The 20,923-nt window shown below is 43.0% G+C and overlaps 1 protein-coding gene across 2 annotated transcripts in view; it reads left to right on the top strand.

The window, feature by feature from the left end:
* Ptprb (protein tyrosine phosphatase receptor type B) overlaps nucleotides 1-20,923 on the top strand; it is a 113,150-nt gene that overhangs the window by 14,529 nt on the left and 77,698 nt on the right. Inside the window, exons 1-2 of one of the 2 annotated variants that reach the window (XM_028877959.2) lie at nucleotides 13,146-13,309; nucleotides 13,726-13,999. In XM_028877959.2, coding sequence (XP_028733792.1) covers nucleotides 13,256-13,309; nucleotides 13,726-13,999 — 328 coding nt within the window. In that variant the 5' untranslated portion in view covers nucleotides 13,146-13,255. Of the gene's footprint in view, nucleotides 1-13,145; nucleotides 13,310-13,725; nucleotides 14,000-20,923 lie in introns of those variants that run through there. The other variant, XM_028877960.2, reaches the window with a different exon arrangement.

Below are 20,923 nucleotides of genomic sequence, written 5' to 3'. Positions count from 1 at the left end.
CTTGGGTGACCCCTGTGAAAGGGTCATTCAACTCCCAATGGGGTTGTGACCCACAGGTTGAGAATCCATGGCCTAGAGGAAACCATGCAAACCATCCTCAGAGTATCTACATGCCACTTAGACTGCCTGTTATGAATAGAATCAAGTATCACAGACCATGAGACTGACACAATTCTTTTTAATCCTTGTTTTTATTATTATTAATTATGTGGGGAGGGCGGGGTACGTGCGTGTGAGTGCAGGTGCCCTCAGACACCAGAGGTATCAGATCCCTTGGGGCTGGAGTTATGGGCAGCTGTGAACCACCCAACATGGGAACCAAACTCCAGTCCTCTGGTAGACCGGAACGCATTCTGAACAGCTGGGCCGTCTTCCCAGCCCCCATGTTGAGACATTTAAAAAGTAGGAAGTAATATCGTTGTAGTATTTACATGTGTTTCTAAAGCCCCTGCCTTATAGTCAGCACCATCCAATCCCAATTCTGAAATGCAGTTTCTTGGTTCTTCAGTTAAAATGGATGATGGTCTGCTAATGCTTTAGAATTCACCTGAACCCCCCCCCCCCCCCCCGACTTAAAATCTCAAGGATTCCTTTTTGTTTCCATTTTTTCTTTTAGTGACACGTAATTGGCTTGCCTTCCATTTTGTTCATACAGAGGCTAGGCTGATAATTTGTCACAATATAAGACACACACACACACACACACACACACACACACACACACACACACAAAGATGCAGCCACAGAACATGCCATAAGTGTCGAGATGCTTGGCTGACATGGCCGCCTTTCTCTGGTACACTGGTGTCTCTGGGAAGATGAGATGTACTGGAAGCAGGGGCTGATGCAGTGAGAAGAGAGAATGAGAAAAGGAAGGGGAACTGATATCCACAGAGACTTTGCCCAATGTCAGAGAAAGCCTATGACCCTCAGCTCTGGCCATGGCCCTGGCTGTCCTGGAACTCCCTCTGTAGCCCAGGCTGGCCTCAAACTCTCAGAGCTCCACCCGCCTCTGCCTCTGGAGTGCTGGGGTTAAAGGTGTGCACCAGCAGCTACCCACAGAGCTTTTAAAGCTACAGTTATAGGGTTCTGCTTCATACCCTTCTAAATCGGAATTGCCTGAAGTGGAAACTCAGAGCTTACAGCCTGACAAAAAAAATCTCCCAACGATTCTCTTGTGAGGCTGCGTTTGTGATTGGTTGGGAGATAACTGAATAATCAGCTTGTTGAGGAAAAGTATTGAAATCGAGAAAAGAGAGAAAGCACTGCTGTGCTGCGGAGGCTGAAGGCGGTCAGTCCCAAGGAAACATCAGACAAATCCGAGAGGAGGAAACCATTACAGAAAAACAGCTGGAATTGCTCAAAGAACTTGATGCTGTGAAGTCCATGTCACAAAACTCCAAGGTGTTCCAGACCTAAGGCCATGAAGAGACTTAGCAATTCAATGTAATACAGGATCCTCTACTTAAAAGGGAGGGGGGATACTAGAAGAGACATGACTGGGATTGTTGGCAAACTTGAAATATGAAACATGGGTTTAAGTTTTGTATCAGTTTGAAGATCCTTAATTTAGTGATCTTATTAAGATTGCAAACTTAATTCAGGATGTCCGCCATCTATTCTGAGATAGTTTAGGTAAGTGTAGAGAGAGGGAGAGGAGACAGAGAGTTGGGAGGCTCAGGGAAGTGTTGTAGAAATTCTGGATACAAACGTTACAGTTGACCTGTTCATGTGCAATTATTTCCAAATCATTATTTTTAAAATAAAAAGAACTCAAGGAGATGTTTGCTGGGCAGGCTTTCAGAGGGTGGCATCCACAGGAAGCAGCTGAATTACAGTTAGGCCAGTGGCTCAGATATACCAAGATGCTTCTTCTTCTTCTTCTTCTTCTTCTTCTTCTTCTTCTTCTTCTTCTTCTTCTTCTTCTTCTTCTTCTTCTTCTTCTTTGAGAACTGGGGTGAGTGCAAGAGGGGCTTGGGGGCCGCTGGGTGGAAGAAAAGGAGGATCAATTGGCACGCACAATAGGAAAGAAATGAGATGAATTTGCAAAAACAAAGAAAAAAATGTCAGTGAAGCCAAAACTCAGAACTGGCGCTGAGCCTCGTGATAAGTATGAAGATAAGATAGACACCCTGGGAAGATGTGCTAAGTACTGTAAATCTCTGCAGTTTACCCCAGCTGATGGCTGCACCCCCTGATTCCACACACAGACTAACAGCTCTGAAACCCATTCACTGTAGAATATGGTTAAAAAAAAAAACCACCTAACTGGAAGAAGAAACACTATGGATTCCAGGAGCCATTACTGGAGGAAGCCATGACTGTTTCCATATGTACCTCCCACACTTGAAGGGAGCTGGTAGCCACATGCAGAACCATCACTAGGTCCGGAGGAGAGCTTCCTCCTGCAGATACTTTGGTTTGGGAGCCAGGGGCACCCATGTGTCTGTGCTGTCTCCTATTTCAGATCTCTCATAGATTGGGGCCAATGAGCAAGCCATCGTGTATAGCCTTGCGAGATGCCTGCTGTCCAGGCTGCGTGCCTGTGGGCTTCTGTGTGCTCTTCTCTGTCTCTGGGATTGGGGATGTGAGGGAGAAAGAAAGCAAAGCTATAGACAGAATTCGGCACATGCATACATTGCTGGGGCTTCTGATCTTGGTGTCACAAGTAGGAATTTCAGGTGTCTCTTCATTACCGAGAAGCACTAATCCTCACAGAGTGTCTATTCCTTCAGAACAATGGCTTCATGGATGCCATTTCTTCTAAAGCTTGGGGGCTAGGTACCAGATTCTGTGGTGCTGAGAGTTCTGATTCTACACTGAGATGAGTGAGAATGTTATTTTGTGTAAGAGTCACACAAAATTCTTAGCCACGCCCTCGTTTAGTGGAAGAGTATATAGGTTTATTCTGTCAAGTCACCATGACCTGGGGATGTGGAGAGGGTGATGAGGAACAGGGATCCTTCCTTCAAGGGCTCTATAATCGGGCTGATAGTTTTAACATTACATTTGTGGAAAACATGATAAGGTCTTTTGATCTTCTGCCTTCATCACTGTCAGACCAACCCTCAGGGATCTCGGGGATTTTCTGAGTCTTTCTCACCCAGGAGAGAAGGGTGGGGCCAGGCAGATATGTTGAATTAGAGATAACCAAGAAACAGGCAGAACGTAGGACCACTGTGCTTCTACCTTTTGATTTTTTTGAGTCAAAATCAAGTGTTTTTTTTTTAATAAGGAAAAGATGTGATTTTTCTCAGTATTTGCCTTCTTATTTTGATTTTTAAAGCGATGTTAAGATCGTGTTATAAATGCCAAAGATCCCCCCCCGCCCCGTTAACCAAATTATAAGCCTCGCTGTGGTGATATATTGTGTACCCTAATAGACTTGACTGAAGATCAGAGGACAGAACAAGCCACTAGATTAAACATAGAGGCCAGGCAGTGGTGGCACACACCTTTAATCCTAGCACTCAGGAGGCAGAGATCCGTCTGGATCTCTGTGAGTTCCAAGCCACCCTGGACTACATGAGATTGACTCAGTCTAGGAGAGAAACAGAGCCAGACAGTGTTGACACACACCTTTAATCCAAGTACTGGGAAAGTTGAGACAGGAACTGGTATGTGTGGGCGGAGAAAGGTATCTAAGGTGTGAGGAGACAGGAGCTCAAGTCTTTTGACTGAGGAAGGCTTTTCAGGCTGAGGAGTGCTAGAGGCAAGTGGTGGTTGTTCCTTTGTCTCTCTGATCTTTCAGCATTCACCCCAATATCTGGTCCAGATTTTTCATTATAAGACCATTTTAGGAATTTGAACAACGCCTCTCACTTGTGGCATCTAGAGAACTCATAGGGAAACGATGTGACCCACAGAATATTAAAAATATGTCTTTGGTTTCCCATCTTAAGCCGCTAAGGAAGCGAAAGGCTTTGTTTGTTTAGCTTTTCTTTTTTCAATTGTTTTACATTTATTTATGTTATATGTCTGAGTGTTTTGTTTGCATGTGTGTATGTACACATGCATGCCTGGTACCCAGAGGCCTGAAGAGGGCATCATATCTCCAAGAACTAGAGTTACCAATGGTCGTGAACCATCATGTGGGTGATAGAGCAGAACCATCAAGTCTTCAGCAAGAGCAACAGGTACTCTAGCTGATGAGCCATCTCTCCGGCCCCATTTTACTTTTTCTTTTAAAACCAATCTTATCTTATGCCCAGTTTTATTTATCTACTGTCAAGGATTGGGTGAATAGATTTTGTGAGTATCACAGTCTAGCTCCTGAAGCCTTTCTACCTAGAAGCCATGCACACACTGACTGCCCTGTGGGAAGCATCGCCACCCTGACTTGCCTTACCTGTGAGCAGACTCATCCTTTGGGGTGAGTGGTGGCAGCTGTGGTGTTGGTAAAGATGCAGCAGAAGCCTGGAGCTTGAGGAAGTGGTTCCCTTAGAGTCACTGCTGTTTGTAAATCATGTGACTACCTTTGGCTACAGTACTAGGATGAAAGCTACCCAAAGTCTATTTCCTCCCAGCTTTAAAAAAAGGGGGGGGGATCAAAAAGGATAAGAAATTAGTGTAGAAAATAAATACCAAGCGTACTGGCTGGTTTTGCATGTCAACTTGATACAAGCTAGAGTCATTGGAGAGGAAGGAGCCTCAGTTGAGGAAATGCCTCCATGAGATCCAGCTGTAAGGCATTTTCTCAGTTAGTGATCAATGGGGGAAGGCCCATGGTCATGGGTTCTATAAGGAAGCAGGTTGAGCAAGTCAGGAGAAGCAAGCCAATATGCAGCTCCCCTCCATGGCCTTTGCATCAGTTCTTGCCTCCAGGTTCGTGCCCTGTTTGAGTTCCTGTCCTGACTTCCTTCAGTGGTGTACAGCAAATGTGGAAATACAAGCCAAATAAACCCTTTCCTCTCCAGCTTGTTTTTTGGTCATGGTGTTTTGTAGCAGCAATGGAAACCCTAAGACACCTTAAACCCTTAAAGATGTGTTGAAGAGCCTACTGATAACTATTCCCTCACCCTCCCTTCCAGGATGTAGAAAATCATGGCATGGCCACCAGTCTGAGTAGCTGTTAAATGCCTCTCGTGCTGATCTACTGAACAGCTTTGTTTGGAGAAAAATGCAGTGTGAATTTATTGTCATTTGAATGTTCTCAGAAAGATATTCTCATCTGTGGACTCCATTATTCTTAGTATTACTGAGTACTCAATTCCCATGGTTTACCTTAATGTTTCTTGTAGAATATTATTTTACTATTAACAGTTATAGGTCCTGACATTTCTGGCCCTGAGTTGGGAATGGCACTGTGCATGTAGTACATGCCTTCTCTTTCTATCCCTAAAACTGTCCTCCAAATGTTTTTGTTATTTCCTGGAGACTCATGATCTAGGAAGTTTATCTATAAAGATTTCTTTAAGTACTCCAAATTATATCTCTAGATACAGAACAGGATGGTCATGACTTTTTAAAAATAACTGCTCATTGAAATTATGCTTTCTTCTATTTTCGTGCTTCTCCTTTGAAACTCGTGACACTTGCTGCAGGTTAAAATTGTGTTGTTTTTACAATTTTCTATTGAGGCAATACAGTGAAGAACAGAAAAGTACTTGCTATCTTGTGGTTGGTTTTAGTTGACACATCTGCCTGCTTGCAATACCTTCTTTTAAAAATTATTGCAGTTTCCTAGGTAGAGTATTTGCATAGCCTAAGCAAGGCCCTGACTTATATATTAAGGACCACATTAACGTGGCCTGGTTGTGCATGCCTATAACACTAGCACTCAGATGGTACAGGCAGGAGGATCAGGAGTTCAAAGTCATCCTCAGCTACGTAGACAGATCAAGGCCATGTTTTCATGATGCCCTGTCTCTAAATAAATAAAGACATTGCATGAGATTTGAATAACAAAAAATACTTTTAAAGAGTCATGGTTACCTGCACAAGACCTGCACAAGAGGAAGGCAATCAAAATCCCAGCATGATAAACATTATGGTTGCACAGTTATATTTTTGTGGGACCCCCAACAGCAGGAGTTGGGGATGTCTCTGACTCTTTGGCCTGCACCTGGGACCCTTTTCCTCCTAACAGGTCACCTCACCCGGCCTTGATATGAGGATCTGTGCCTAGTCTTATTGTAAGTTGTTTATGCTGTTCAGTTTATTGCCCTATTGCCCTGGGAGGCCTCCTTTTTTTTTTTTTTTGAAAGCAAGCAGAGGAAGGGTGGATTTGGGGTTTGGGTGCTGAGCACTGGTAGAGGGGAAGTGAGTGGAGGAAATAGTGGTTGGGATGTAATGTATGTAAATAATTAAAAACTTTAAAAAACTCCCAGCAAGGGTTGTGGAGGAGCTCACAAGGCTCACATCTAGTTGAGGAGTTGTTGACAACTGAGGGCTGTTGGTGGAAAAGAAAGTCACTTTTCTCTGGGGGATGGCCACACTGATAGGTTGTACATGCCCACCTATAGATGGCTCCACGACCATGTATATAAATGCAGCACCTATTGGACTTGATAGTTATTGCTTTAAAAATGATAGAGGGCATGAAATTAGGAGAGGGTCTAGGGAGAGATGGAGGGCAGCATTGATCAAAATATATTGAATACGTGTATGGAATTCTTAAAGAATAAACTTAAATACACACACACACACACACACACACACACACACACACACACACACACACTTCTACAGACTCGGTGAGCAGGCCTGTATAAGCCCATCTATTCCACTCAGAAGCCAGAGCAAAAGGGTGTAAATACAAAGCCTTCTTGAGGTATGGAGCAAGTTCAAGGCCAGCAAGGGCAACTTAGCAAGCCTCTGATGGAAAAAAAAAATTTTTTTAAGAAAAGTAAATATAGAATTAGAATAAAAATCAGAAGCAGAGCACGTGTTGAGCACGTGCAAACCCCTGGGTTTAATACCCAGTACTAGAAAAAAAATAAATTCTTCCTAGAAGGAATGGCATCAGGCTGGTCTTATGCCTAACATTTGGTGTCAAATTAAGTTGTGTTTCCAAGTCTTTTTCCTGCATCATCCACACTGAATTTTTCATGAAGCATTATAAATATCAAGACAGGCACAATATTTATTATAAAATTAACTAATTTATGAATTCTAAACTTGTTCAAGACCCTCTAAATAGTCTGTGACACATCTTGGAAACAGAGAAATCAGTGGAATTGGAGAGGAATCAGGAAGAAGGGCGAGTTAAAATTAACTCACCTAATAATAAAATTTTGGTTGAAGGTTTATCAGGGAGCAATCTGAACTGGAGTCTGAATAACTCTTCCCCACCGACTAGCACAGACGGTTTGTTAAAACGCAAACTGTTTCCTCCATCCTCTTCGTTACTGATTTCTTTAGGTCCTTCTAGGTCGGGCCCTATAATATGAATTTCTAGCAAGGTCTCAGCTAATCACTGATGCTACACTGTCCTCTAAGAGCGTGTCTCCTCCTCATCTTCTTCCTCTCCCTCTTCCTCCTCGTCTCCTATTCCATTTCCTTTCCCTCCTCCTCATCACTTTCCTCCTCTTCCTTCCCTTCCTTTCATTTTGTGTTCTCCCTCTTATCTCTTCCCACTTTTCCCTTCTTTCCTTCAAAATCAATCTCTTCTTGTTTTATTCTTTCTCCCTCCCATGTTTTCTTCCTCCCTGTATGTTCCACACCCCCCTCCCATTCCTCCTTTTCTCATTCAGCACAGCATTTAAAACATGCATCAAGGCCATACTTGCAAGAGCATGTTAGAGAATTTACTCACATAACAGCATTTACTGAGCAGCCTCACAGACCCAGTCATTCTCTCAGAAAATATTTGCTGAGATTCTATTGTATTCTGAACCCTGTGCAGAAGGAAAAACCAAAACTCTATCCTAAAAGAACTTCTCAAAGGACCAAAGACACAGAGCTCAAATATATAATTATATTATTGCCACACATTATTGCTCTGAATTAAACAAATGGGTTGTGAGGGGGAAAGTATGAAAGGCACGTCTTCCTTATGATGTCTGATGTGTGTGGAGGAGGAATCTTCAAAACATAAGCCAGAGCCTGGCTCTGAGCAGGGGCTTAGTCACGTTTGCTGAGGGAAAGCGTGCACCTGAAGAGAGGAAGCGAGCAGGAGACAGACAACAAGGCAGAGCCAGGTAATGAAGGTCCTGGGTGAGGTCCATGGCCTTTCAGTCTCCCATAGGAGGTTTGCTTGCATTAATTTTTCCAATCCACTTCGCTTCCTCTCTATCGCAGAAGTTTCTGTTTCACACCCTGGCCAGTTCCTAGTCTACAGTAGCTCACCTCCTTCCTATTGAGACATCAGATGATGTCATAGGCACCATCCAGCAGGCACATTCCTGTGTGAGTGTAAACCCTGCTGGTGGAATGCTTAGAAAAAGTTACTGGTTAGAGAAGACAAAATATAATGGTGGTGTGCTGAGTGTGCTGTGCCCAGACTCATAACACCCTTGATGTGTGGACAGGAAACCAGTGAGAGAGCCAAGGAGTGAAGGTGTTCCAGGTAGAATTGAAGCAGTGGCCAGCCCTGGCTGGGTCTGAATTTCCCTGGGGAATGGCCTTACCCTGGGATAAGGAAAGATGTGGGGACATTGTGCCATACTCAAATCACAGTATGTGAAGAGCCACCACACAGCTAACTCCATCATGAGGCAACTGAGATTTTGGGGATGCAAAAGGTACACCCCAACTCTACCCCAGCCATTGTGGTAAAAACAGATGTAAAAGAGTGAACACTAGATCACAGATGGGCTTATTGGGACTTAAAGTCCAGAGGAACATTCTGCACATTGGGCTTTTTAAATCTGTGGCTCCTGGTACATTGTTCCTATAATCCTTGCAATTTCTTATGTCATTTGAATAATAAAAATGTATTTTGTTAAAATATTCGACTTAGGTCCCTGAAACAGCTCCAGGTAGATACAGGTCAAGCAATGTTTTTCAACCACACCTGAGCCTTTATGAATGTGATTTTTAGAGGCACCACTGATAAACACTTAATAGGGGTGAAGAGACTGGAAGAACTGATGGATGCTTGGAAGGGGTCTCATAGAGGAAGAAAAGGGTTGAAGGCTGAGTTCATTACCAGTGGCCAATGATTCAATCAGCCCTACTTCATGTAATATCTATAAATACCAAGTGCCCAAGGTTGAGGGCTTCCAGGAAGGTGAGAAGGAGCACATCCCTATGCTCCCAAGTGTGACGTGCTCCCGACCCCAAGGGGATGGACGATCCTGTGCTCAGGACCTTGTACACCTTGCCCTATACACCTCTTACAGAGTTGTTTACTTACATCTTTAAGTTGCTCTTTGCAATAAGCAAATAAGTATGAAAAACATACAAAGAAATAAAGTCACCATTCCCAAACAGTGGTTCTTGCCCCTGGTGACTGATGAACTCAGTGTCGGTGTTCATAATATAACAAGATCTATGCCTTAGCCGTGAGCTTGTAAGCCATGACTGTGTTAACTCAAACACGATTGTTACTGTGGACGTTTTATCACCATTTTTAGAAGACAACTGTCTAGTCAGAAGCAGCCACGCCCTTCCTGTGGAGTCTGGGAAAGGTTTCCTGATGCCAAGGAGTAAAGGTTAAGCCACTGTCACAGTACAGAATGACTGATCCCCATTCCTGGAATGCAATGACTTCTAAAAGTAAAACGCAGGGTCACATTATAGGAAAAATGGGCTCAAAAGCCGTTGAGGAATTCCAAACAGAGCAAATGAGAAACGAGTCAACATATCTATACTTTGCACAGAATTTCAAACAGTCTCCATCCAAAAGGTGACCTTGGGCACGTGATCCTGTGCTCCTGGAAACTGTAACCACCTTTGCAGATTTGCAGATTAACACTGCCGCTGTGATTCCACTTTTAAAATTTTTTATTTGTTTATTTAATATGTGTGTGAGTGTTTTGTCTCCAGTTATATCCCATGCACCACATGCATGCCTGCCTGGTGCCCATGAGGTCAGGAAAGCATCAGATCCTTTGGAAGTGCAGTTAAGGATAGTTGTGATTACCATGTGGGCTCCAGGAACTGAACCCAGGTCCTCTACAAAAGCCACAAGTGATCTTAACTACTTCTGCAGCCCCTGTGTTTTCAAAAGGAAAAATACAGTCAGTAAGAGTCCAAGTTTAAGTTGAAACTATTGTCTCTCATTACACATTAATTTTTATGGGCTACTTAGAACCCACAAAGTATTGGAAGCTCTGTGGTCAGTCTTGAGATGATAACAGTAAAATAATGATAAATTAAAAGTCCGAAGTTATATACCTTTGGAAAAGAAATGTTTGTAACTACTGGTCCTTCCCATCACGTACTGATATGATTTTTCAACTATGTTGAGGATATTAAAAAATGACTTAAACTCAATGATTCTAAATAGACATGTTCATCATTGATAGGTCAAAAACGGATTTAAAAGACAGGATTTATTATTTTCCAAATTCTTGGTCCTGGGAGCACTCTTGACAGGTTCCTGGGAGCACTTTGGAAGCATTTAAGCAGTAGTGTTGGGAAGGTTTTTCTTACAGTCCCTGTTTGCTCCTTTTCAAATGTCTTCAGGTATATTCATCTAAGTGATAAGGAAAGATTATCAGATATATTAGAAAGCTTCGTCAAAAAGGATGCAGCATGTTAGTGAATGTGTGTGTGCAAGTGTGTTTGTGTTTGTGTGTGTGTGTGTGTGTGTGTGTGTGTGTGTGTGCACTTGGGAAAGATAGGATTTATTGAAGATTTCCAGAGGACAGTGAATATTTAATATATTTAAGTGGGAAGACTTCAAATCAATAAAACCAGTTGGAAACGATGACAAAGAAAAGCATAAACATCAGGAATTAGTAAGTGGGGCCTATGCAATGAGTAAATTTACAAAGAACCAAAAATAAAAACAAAAAGAGAAATTGATTTGGATGCACCTGTTGCTATACAAACTAACACTTGTTCAAATGAGGTTTGCCAAGTTGCTTTTACATTTGTGATTGTATCATAGTTCTCTATGCAATGCCTTTAGAACATTGTTCTTCTTTGACTGGGGTAGCCTAGTTCTCTGAATACAGAAAGGTAAGAAAGGGTTAAGAGGAATGAGCTGAGAAACTTCGCTCAAGACTCAAGGTGGTTAGTGCTTGTAATGAAGCACCCGGCTAATGGAGGAGAAGCAGGCTATGGGTGATGAGACAGGAAGGTCTGCCAGGCTGTGGAGGATGCTGGGTAGAAAATACAGAGAATGAAAACTTATTTAGGGAGACAAGCACCCTGGGTGAAGAAACAAGACACGTTGCATTTTCCCAAAGCACACAGGTGCTCGATGCTTGGTGAGTGCCTGCGGACTTACAAGGGAGATTTCAGTCCTGTATGTATCTACCTCTATAAGCCCTGAAGTCTCTGGAAGGGAACAAACTCAGCTTTTCATGAAGAAATATCGACAAGCATATCTTCTAGAAGATCTAAAGCAATTTTCACTTTCTTCAAGTTTTCTACTTTCCTTCAAAGTACAGGAGACATAAGCAGCTGACAACCTAAGTTTATTCACTCTGTAATATATGTGCGGGAGTGGGTGTCCTAACCCCTCGGTGATTTGAAATGTGGTGTAATGATCCATGAGAGACAGTTATTGACAACGCTGATTAAGCCAATTAAGACTTTTGAGTCTTTTATTAATGGCCAGACCAAGAGGGGGGTCACGACCCTGGAAGTCTCTTGGTGGCCCGGCTCAGGCATACATCATTTTCAAAGACAAAACCCACAAAGACATATCAAAGTTAGAATATCTAGGGTCAGAAAATCTTAAAATGTCCATTTCTACCAGAGCATAATAGTCATTTTAAACATAACTTGCCAATTATTTTGGCTAATACATCTGGAACCATAGTCAAGGCATGGAAATCTCAAATGTGTTGCCAAGGTTGTGGGAAGAGGGTGTAGGGGGCTAAGAACTACTATCTTAAGTAAACCCAAGATGGAATCCGAACAGGATTTGTCCTCACTTTAGTCGTTTCAGTGGGGTCATATCTCCTTTTAAGCACCTCAGAACCTTGAAACCATAAAACTGGCTACAAGGCTTCCCTGTTATCACCTGTGTACCATTAAGTACTTTTTTGCTTTTTGGATCGAGTTTTTTCTCGAACCTACTTTGAGACACACATTTCTTCAGGTTATAGGACAGTTGTGCTGACAGTTGGTGTGGGAAACACCGTGCCTACGTCTTCGGAAGGTGTGGGAAGCTGAGTTGCGGGAGTGTTTCCCACTGAACTAAGCTGATATTCCTTTCTTCTGCCCGGTGGGGATGACAGGACCTTCGATTGGATGGTCGGTGGCGACCCTGCTTGCTGGGGGCTTGAACATGTCGCCGACGATTATTTTGTTGTCAGTTCACAGTATTTCCCTAAGATTTAGGAAGAGCCCACAGTCCTATGCAAGCAAACTGAGAGACGGGGACGGGAGAAATGAAGGTCGTGTTGATAACGGGCGGGCTCGATGAGGGTCTTTCCACCCCGCTGATGTCAAAAGGATGTGGACAGTGACAAATGAGTGTTTTGAGGTGAGAAGGGCTAAAGCCCTCTAATAAAAGGCTTCAGGAAAGAGTGTGGGCGACCCAGGGAAATGTGCTCCGGTCAAGTTTAAGCCTGGGAAAAGAGGCCCTGGAGAAAGCAGATGAGAAAGGATAGGAAGGAAGACGGGGAGGGGGACGCTGGGTGTGGAGAAGGGAGGGGGGCTGAAAAGTGAGAGGGCTCAAGCACCGTTTAAGGCTATGCCGACAGAGCTGAGGACCACTGAGAAGGAAAAAGTGAAAGTCCAGGAGGAGGAGAAAGCAGAGCCCCGCGGCCCCGGAAGGGACCCTTGGCCGAGGAGGCAGCGGCAGCGGAGGCAGGGGAGTGGGGGGGGGCAGCTTGGCTGGCCTCGGGCCCCCTTGGCAGCCTCAGGCGTTGGCTCCTCGGGGCTCCCTCCCTCTCCGGAGCATTGTTCCTTTGCCGGGAGACAAGGAAATTGCCTTTTGATTGCGGAAGTCCCGGACGGGGCTTGGGGGCGAGGCAGCACGGGTCAGAATGGCAGCGTGGGAAGGGCCGCGCGCCGCGGGTCCCCGCCGCCTGTCGCGTCCGCAGCCCGCCCCGGGCGGCAGCAAAAGCAGCTGCTGCCGCAACCCAAGCGCCTCGCCGCCGGCTCCCAGGGAAGCGCGCTGCGCCCACCGGGGGCGCGCTGAGCGCGCAACAAGTGGTACCCGAGGTAGCCTGGCTGTCCTCCCAGCGAGATGCTGAACCATGGAGCCACACTGGCCTTGTGGATCACGCTGAGCCTCCTCCAGGTGAGCGGGCAGGCAGGGGTTGGGGGGTGATGCTCTGAATCCCCCCTGCTAAGAACCAAGTCCATCCTCTTCTCAGCCTCCCGGGCTGCACTGCTAGGCGGAAAGGAACAGAAATCTCATGTTTCTATGTAGGAGAGTCATCCTTTCCCGAAAGTCTGCCATCTACCAAACTGACCGCTCAACCTGCTGTCAAGAAAGCAACCTTCGGCCTCCAGATGCTCCTGGGGGAGGTGGAGCACCTAGGGTGAAAGTTGCCTGCCATCCACTTCCCTTCTGAGCCCTTTCCCGGGTTGGGGGATGAGGGGACAACTGAGGCTGGGCGCCAGGGGTGAGGACAGGTGACTCCAGGAGGTGGATACATGTCTCTAGGCAGTACAGACTGTGGGCTTAATCTGTGCTCTCTGATCCTTTTGCAGGCTGGACTGGCAGAGCTAGAGAGATGTAACTTCACACTGTTGGAGTCCAAGGTCTCAAGCTTGTCAGCGTCTATCCAGTGGAGGACTTGGGGGTCACCCTGTAACTTTAGCCTCATCTACAACAGTGATACCTCAGGGCCCGCGTGGTGCCACCCCATTTGGATAGACAACATCACCTATGGATGTAACCCTGAGGATTTACAAGCAGGAACCATCTATAACTTCAGGATTGTCTCTCCGGATGGAGAAGAGAGAACTCTGGTCTTACAGACAGGTAAAGAAAATGTCACAGGTGTAACGGGATGGTCAAGCTACTCTAAGCTGAGCCTTGCCTTTTCATACTGGGGCTTTCATTTGATCTCTCTAGGCATTTAAAAAGTGTGTGTGTGTGTGTGTGTGTGTGTGTGTGTGTGTGTGTGTGTGTGTGTGTGAAGATACTGGACCAGGAGTTCTATTTGGCTGCGACCTGGTCAGAGCAGCTTACTTGACTCTTGGAGCTGACTAAACGGCCCCTGGAAGGGGAGGAAGTGGGCAGAGGGAGTTTTTTAATTGATGTGGTCTGAGCTTCCATCGTGTTAAATTGCCACACACCAGAATCATCTTAAGTAATTGTTTTGATACTAAATAATGGAGTTGTGATGATTAAGGATATGCTTGGTTGCGTTTATAAGGCATGAACCAGGACATAAAATCTTCAGGAATAAAATAGTACTGTTTATAGGGAAAGTTGTAAAAGTCCCTTGAAATGAGGGTGCAAAAGTGGTTTTCTCTGTCTTGAGGTACACAACAGTAGAGAACATTCTTTGGCCACTCTGAACTTCGAACCAATGATTTCCCAGCACCTCCTTCCATGTGTGGGTGCTAAGTCTCTCTTGCCTCCACTCTCTTATCTGTGAGATGAGAGGCTGGATGGTGCTTCAGACCCAAGCTGTTCCCACCTGCAGAGGCTGCCACGGGCGTTTACCTCACTGGAGTCTTAGCCTGTGAGGGTGCCACAAATTCCCCAATTCTTTGGTCTTTGCCATCTCTGTTCCACACAATGGTGAAGGCTTCCTCCAACCAGAAGTTTAAATCAAAGAGAAAACTTCTGAAAGTTAGATAGAGAAATGTGTTGTCTTTAGGACTCTTTCTCATTTCTGCCAATACAAAGATACGTCTTTGGCCACAGCTCTTTGAAGGCCACCTGTCAGACGGGAAGTGCGATCACAGTTGGAAAATCTCACCGAGCCCCTGAAATATTAATCCTTTTATAGTTTTTTTTTCTTTTCAAGTCATAATGCCCGCTTACATCATTTGGCTTATGACAGATAAAACATAGAGGTGATTCTTAAGGGCCTAAGGAACCTTAATTTGAAAAGACAAACAATTTGTTAAGAATATGCTTGCATTTGCATGGAACCAGAGAGAGAGAGAGAGAGAGAGAGAGAGAGAGAGAGAGAGAGAGAGAGAGAGAGAGAGAGAAATCAGCTACAGAATTAGAGATTCTCCTAGGAGTGGAAGCAGCTGCATTTTCAGCCATGACATGGTTACATGGTCAGTTTCTTGGAAGTCAAAGATGGTTCTGTGGATACTCACATTACTACAACCATAGAATATTGAACCTAGAGCATCCAGATGTAACAGTTGCACTGGAAAGTGTCTCACCAACAGTGTGTGTGTGTGTGTGTGTGTGTGTGTGTGTGTGTTCAGTGGGACAAAGCGAATTTTTAAAGTGGCTGCGTTTTCAGAAGCTTTTGGGGAAAACATACGCCTTAAGGAGCTTGGAGACAGTTATTCAAGCCAAGGATTTACTTTTTGGAAAAGAAAAAAAAAGATCAGGAGAAAAGGTTCCCCGAAGATGTCAGTAGCCTAAAAACAAGCCTTGAGTTGTTACATGGTGAGATTCTGCAAGCCCAGAGGTGTTTGGTGAAGCATAAGGCGCATTCACATCACATGGATGATACTGAATAAAATGCTTCTGTGTGTTGTTTTACCACGCTAGGGACAGAACCCAGGGCTTACTCCACACTAGACAAGCCACGCCCAGACTCTTTTTCCTAAGGATGTACTTTTCACCATACATTTCCTGAGCCTCAGGATAAATACGGACGATGAAAATCGCAGATGGTGTCCCACCCTTATTTCTATGACGATGTAATCCTTCTCAGAACTCTCCCTGTCTTTAAAATAAAGATTTCATTTAAATATGAAAATTTGAATTAGGATTTTAAAATATTGTTTTGGGGGGGATTTTTTTAGTTATTTATACATTCATTTATATGTAGTACGTTCTAAATTTTAAATGTAAGTTTTCATTTTTGTTAAGAAAAAAGGACTATTATTCCTCAATATTGATTGCTAAGCCTTAGTGATAAGGTCCATAAACCATATTTTGCTATTACTAAAGCAATGCCAACTAATATAATATCAACTCAGACAAAGCTTTAAACAAACAAAAGACGTCATTCAAAATGTGAGTTTTTTGCTGCTTTTTACCAATCTAGGATCTAGGTGTAGGATGAATTAGAACAAAAGCAAGAGCCACTCATGAATGGAGATCAGACTGTTGCTTACATGATCTGGTGTGATTTTTGGATATGGGTTTTACTGATAGTCCAAAATAGTTCATTATTTTGTTTTATGTAGAACTGGACTTAAAAAAAAAAATTAAGTAAGTTGTATTTCAGTAATAGTAAGCATCCACTGGAGATTTCAAATGAGATTTGGAAGCTGTGGACTCAGATTCAGTTTAGCAAGTGTTCGCTGCATGGGATAGCAATGGGAACAAGGCCAGAGAGAGATCGGTGAGTTTATAAAATCATAGTACAAAAAGAAAAAAAGAAAAAAATGGTCCCTGCCCTTGTAGTCTAGAGCAGGCATGAGAGGTTATATTGACAATGGCCACACAGCCTTACACATCTTTCCTGAATGAGGACTTTGTCCTGCCTCCCGAGTACCAGGCTGTTATAATCACAGAGAGGACAGAGGACTATTCTTAAGTTTATCTGGTCATTAACTGAAATGCAGCAAGAATGTTGTGAATGTCCAGTTGTGCAGTTGTGGATTTACCAGGAAACAATACAATAGCCATACCCAATGTTGAGTAAGCGGGCATGCTTCAGGGACGGCAACCTCAGAGTCGAAAACAGCGTTTGCAAAGTGGTAACCTCTGGGATGCCTAGGTGTTTAAATAATAACTAGATTCTGTTTGGCTTCTGTAGGATTTGTGAAAATTCTAGTTCGTTTCAGCAGCACTAAAAATGCAAAGTTCACTGGGCACGTCTTTAATTCCAGAACTCAGGAAGCAAAGGCATCTGGATCTCTGAGTTTGAGGCTAGCTTGATCTACTTGATATTGAGTTCCAAGCCAGCCAGAGCTACACAGGGAGACACTGTCTCAAAAAAAAAAAAAAAAAGGCTGTATTTTAGGTCAGTTTCAGATTTACAGAAAAGTTATGACCTAGCACCAAGATACCTGAGATTTCCCTATTTTTACTGTGTTTGCTGCAGTAAATGAGCCAGGATTAGCATGATTAACCTATAATGGATTAACATGTCCTTAGTTTTGTTTGTTTGTACCTATCTCCCTTCTCTGTCCCCAAATTCTATTTGGTATCCCACATGACATTCCTTGCTGCTGATAATCCAGACAGCTTTGAGTATTTAATACCAGAGAGGGAGAAAGAAAGAGACCCCTAGGTTTTGCTCTATAGCCCAAGGCTGATCGAACTTGCTCTATAGCCCAAGGCTGATGCTTTTCTTAGGTTTAGCCTGGGGCTCCAGATTTTGGGTTTTCAGGAAGAAGAGCATGTACAGAGGTCAAGTTCTCATCGGGTCACACTGATGCTCTTCCTGTGAGCATGACCTGTCACTTTTGGTGTTGAAAAGTTGTCTGAGGTAGTGTTCAGTTTCTGATCCATTATCTCATCTCCTTGAGCCCAGTGAACTCGAGGTTAGAACTTTACCTGGGAATAAATACTCACAGGCATTTGACTTCTTGTTAATCTCAGATACTTATTAATCTTCCTAGAAAAAAAAAGTCCAAACACCCCCAACCTCAAATGATTTTAATTACCTTAACATGGTGAATTTCTTTTTATTTAATATCTTTTTTATTTTTATGTGCATTGGTGTTTTGCCTACATGTATGTCTGTGTGAAAGCGTTGGATTCCCTGGAACTGGAGTTGTAGACAGTTGTGAGCTGCCATGTGGGTGCTGGGAATTGCAGCCAGTGTTCTTAACCACTGAGCCATTTCTCTAGCCCTGAATTTCTTAATCTATATGAAAACCATTTAGGCACTTGAACTACTGCATCAGCTATTATTTCCATTCCAAAATGTTATTTATTGTACTGGGTTGACTAAGGCTGCCATACCAAAACTTGAGTAGTCTAAAAACAGAATTGATTTTCCTCAGTCCTTGGGGCCAAGATTCCAAGGTCAAATGTCTGCAGTTTTTCTGTCTTCATGGGCCTCTCTCCTTGTCTTGCACATGGGCCACTTTCTCAGTGTGACAGATCTGTCCGTCCAAACAAGGCTGTGTCCTTCTCTGCTTTTCTTGAAAGGACACTAGTCATATTAGATCAGAGCCCAACCTAATGACCCCAGTTCAACGTAACTCACCTCTTCAAAGAAACCCATTCTCTCAAATACAGCCTCATTCTGGGGTTATTAGGGTGTACAGCTTCAACCTACAAGTCAACTATAACTTTAAATATAAGACATTATTTCTGAAAACTCTCTGTAACTTTCTCTCTTCAACAAATTCTACGGAGATTGATATGAAAATGTTTCTGGTTTCCATGCTATGTGAAATGAACCTGAACTTAGAAATAATAGACCTGGGGGAACCAAAGTGCATCAGAGCACACTGCAACTTGGGAGCCATTGACATTTCTTTCCTATCATTCATTAATAGTAATATTTGGGGACAATGCCTGGGACTATTTTATTGTGATTTCCAGGAAGAAATTCATATACTTATTGTGTGTTTTTATGCACAAAACCTTCCATATTTAATACATGAAAGCATGTACTAATATAACAATAGATATTTATATATTTATATTTATATCAACATAATAGATATTATATATATATGTAACTTTTGGGTTTTGGGTTTTGTTTCTCTTGTGTTTTGAGGCAAGGTCTCCTCCCTATGTACCTCCCATGCTACACTCAAACTCATGACAATTCTTCTTCCCCAGCCTCTTGGGTATCTACTGTTTGACTCTATCTCTTGGAGATGCTATAGAGCGAGCATTTGAAAGGAGAATTCGCATAATGATTCAGAGATGAATTCTGAAGGCAGGTGCCTCCACTGTTCATTGGCCAGGATGTTTAGAGAAAGTTGCCCTTTGCCTCAGGGCCACTTATTAATCTATGTAGTTGAGATGGGAAAATGATAATACCTACTTCATAGGGTTGTTAGGAGATTTTAGTTGTCAAATTGGGATGGTTAGTCACATTCTTCATGCAGTAAATCTACTATTGCTTCCAGCTTGGGTATGGTCTTCATCTTGCTCAGGACTAATGTAATTTCCACAAATCCACCTAGCTCATTCATGACAGAGCTGGAACTTGATCTCTGCTTCATCCATCTTGATAGTCTCACCGTTGTTTACAGGAATGTATATTATTTTTAAGCTGATATTGGTTCCTTCAGATTTCTACATGATGTTCCATTACCTTTCAAGTCAACTTTAAGGAGATACAGAAAAGAACAGAAAGAAATGTTCTGCCTTCCTTTTTCATACAGCAGTTTGCTAGAGACCCTACAGAAAAGATAACGTAGAGACAGTGTTGGCCACTTCCTTTTCCAGCAGGAGAAACCAAGCCTGGTGGATATACAAATATAGAGAAATTCAGGCACAGATCCACCCCTAAATGTGAAGTGAGCAGGACAGCTTTTTAGGGATTTTCATTTTGAACGTTGTTGTTTTCTTCCTTCAGTATGGAGGAAGACACTGAACATATCAAACACATAACATAAGAAAGTGAAAAAGAGATGGCTCAACAGTTAAAAGCCCTTGTGGGTCTTTCAGAGGACCTGGGTTCAATTCCCAGAACCCATATGGTGACTTACAACTGTCCATGACTCCAGTTCCAGGGGATGCAGCGCCCTCTTCTGGCCTCTACAGTACTAAGCACATACACAGTGTGCAGACACTCATACAAACACTCATACACGTAAAATAAATGCATTTCATTATTTTTTAAAAGAAGAAAGTCAAAATAATAGTATAATGAAATAGCATGTACCTATTACCTGCCTTTGATAAATTACCACTTTTTGGCCAACCTTCTTTCATGTATATCCTTGTGTATCATTTTGAACAATCCAAACCACGGTGATCTCATTTGATTTATAAATATTCCAATTTACATCTTTATATGTGTGATTTAAAAAAAAACCACACAACAACAATACAGTTAACTTACCCAATACCAGAAAAAAAAAAAAAATGTCCTTACCTGTTTAGCTGCCCGGGTGTAGCAGCATACATCACATGATAGCTCACTCATTTCTACTTACATACAAAGCTTTGGAGCAGCAATCCCATCAGGAGCTGTGGCTGGAGAGCTTCTCTTTATATTGCACCCAAGCAGCACTTTAGATAACACTGAGGAGACCGTGGTGTGGGTGACAGCATTGGGGACAGGAAGTACTAAAGGATACTGTGGGGAGCAGAATGTAGGCCCTGTAGACTGTAGAAATGGTCTCAGTGCTGACAGGGTCTCTGTACTCAGTAGAAATGAACTCTACAGTGCTTCAGATTAGCCCTGCTTTCCCACTTTGCAGTCGCTCTCTTTATTCTGGTTTCCAAGTCTTAGGCACCCTCCCAAATTTTTTGGAGTTTGTCTCCTTCATGAAGCACACAGCTGAAGTCCACGGTCCTTGAATATTGCTCTCGGCTTCTCAATTTTAGCATTGAAATTTCCTTTATTACTGTAGAGATCAAGCATCTTTATGCAAAAAAAAATCTAAAGTCCTCAAAAATCTGCAGCGTTTTGAGTACCGACATGATGTCACAAGTAGAAAATCCCACACCATGAAGGTCTCTTTTCTGCATGAATTCAAGTATTTAAAATTACCTTTATGCTAGGTGCATACGATGTGATGAAACATGAAAATGTTGTGTTTAGACTTGGGTTCTGTCCTCACCAATATTTATTATGTGTATGAAAATATTTCAAAAATCAAAAAACCTCCAAATCTG

This window comes from Peromyscus leucopus, chromosome 18 (genome assembly GCF_004664715.2).
Source record: "Peromyscus leucopus breed LL Stock chromosome 18, UCI_PerLeu_2.1, whole genome shotgun sequence".
Classification (NCBI taxonomy): domain Eukaryota; kingdom Metazoa; phylum Chordata; class Mammalia; order Rodentia; family Cricetidae; genus Peromyscus; species Peromyscus leucopus.
The sequence above is the reverse complement of the archived record's forward strand: the minus strand, read 5'-3'. Positions and strand labels throughout refer to the sequence as shown.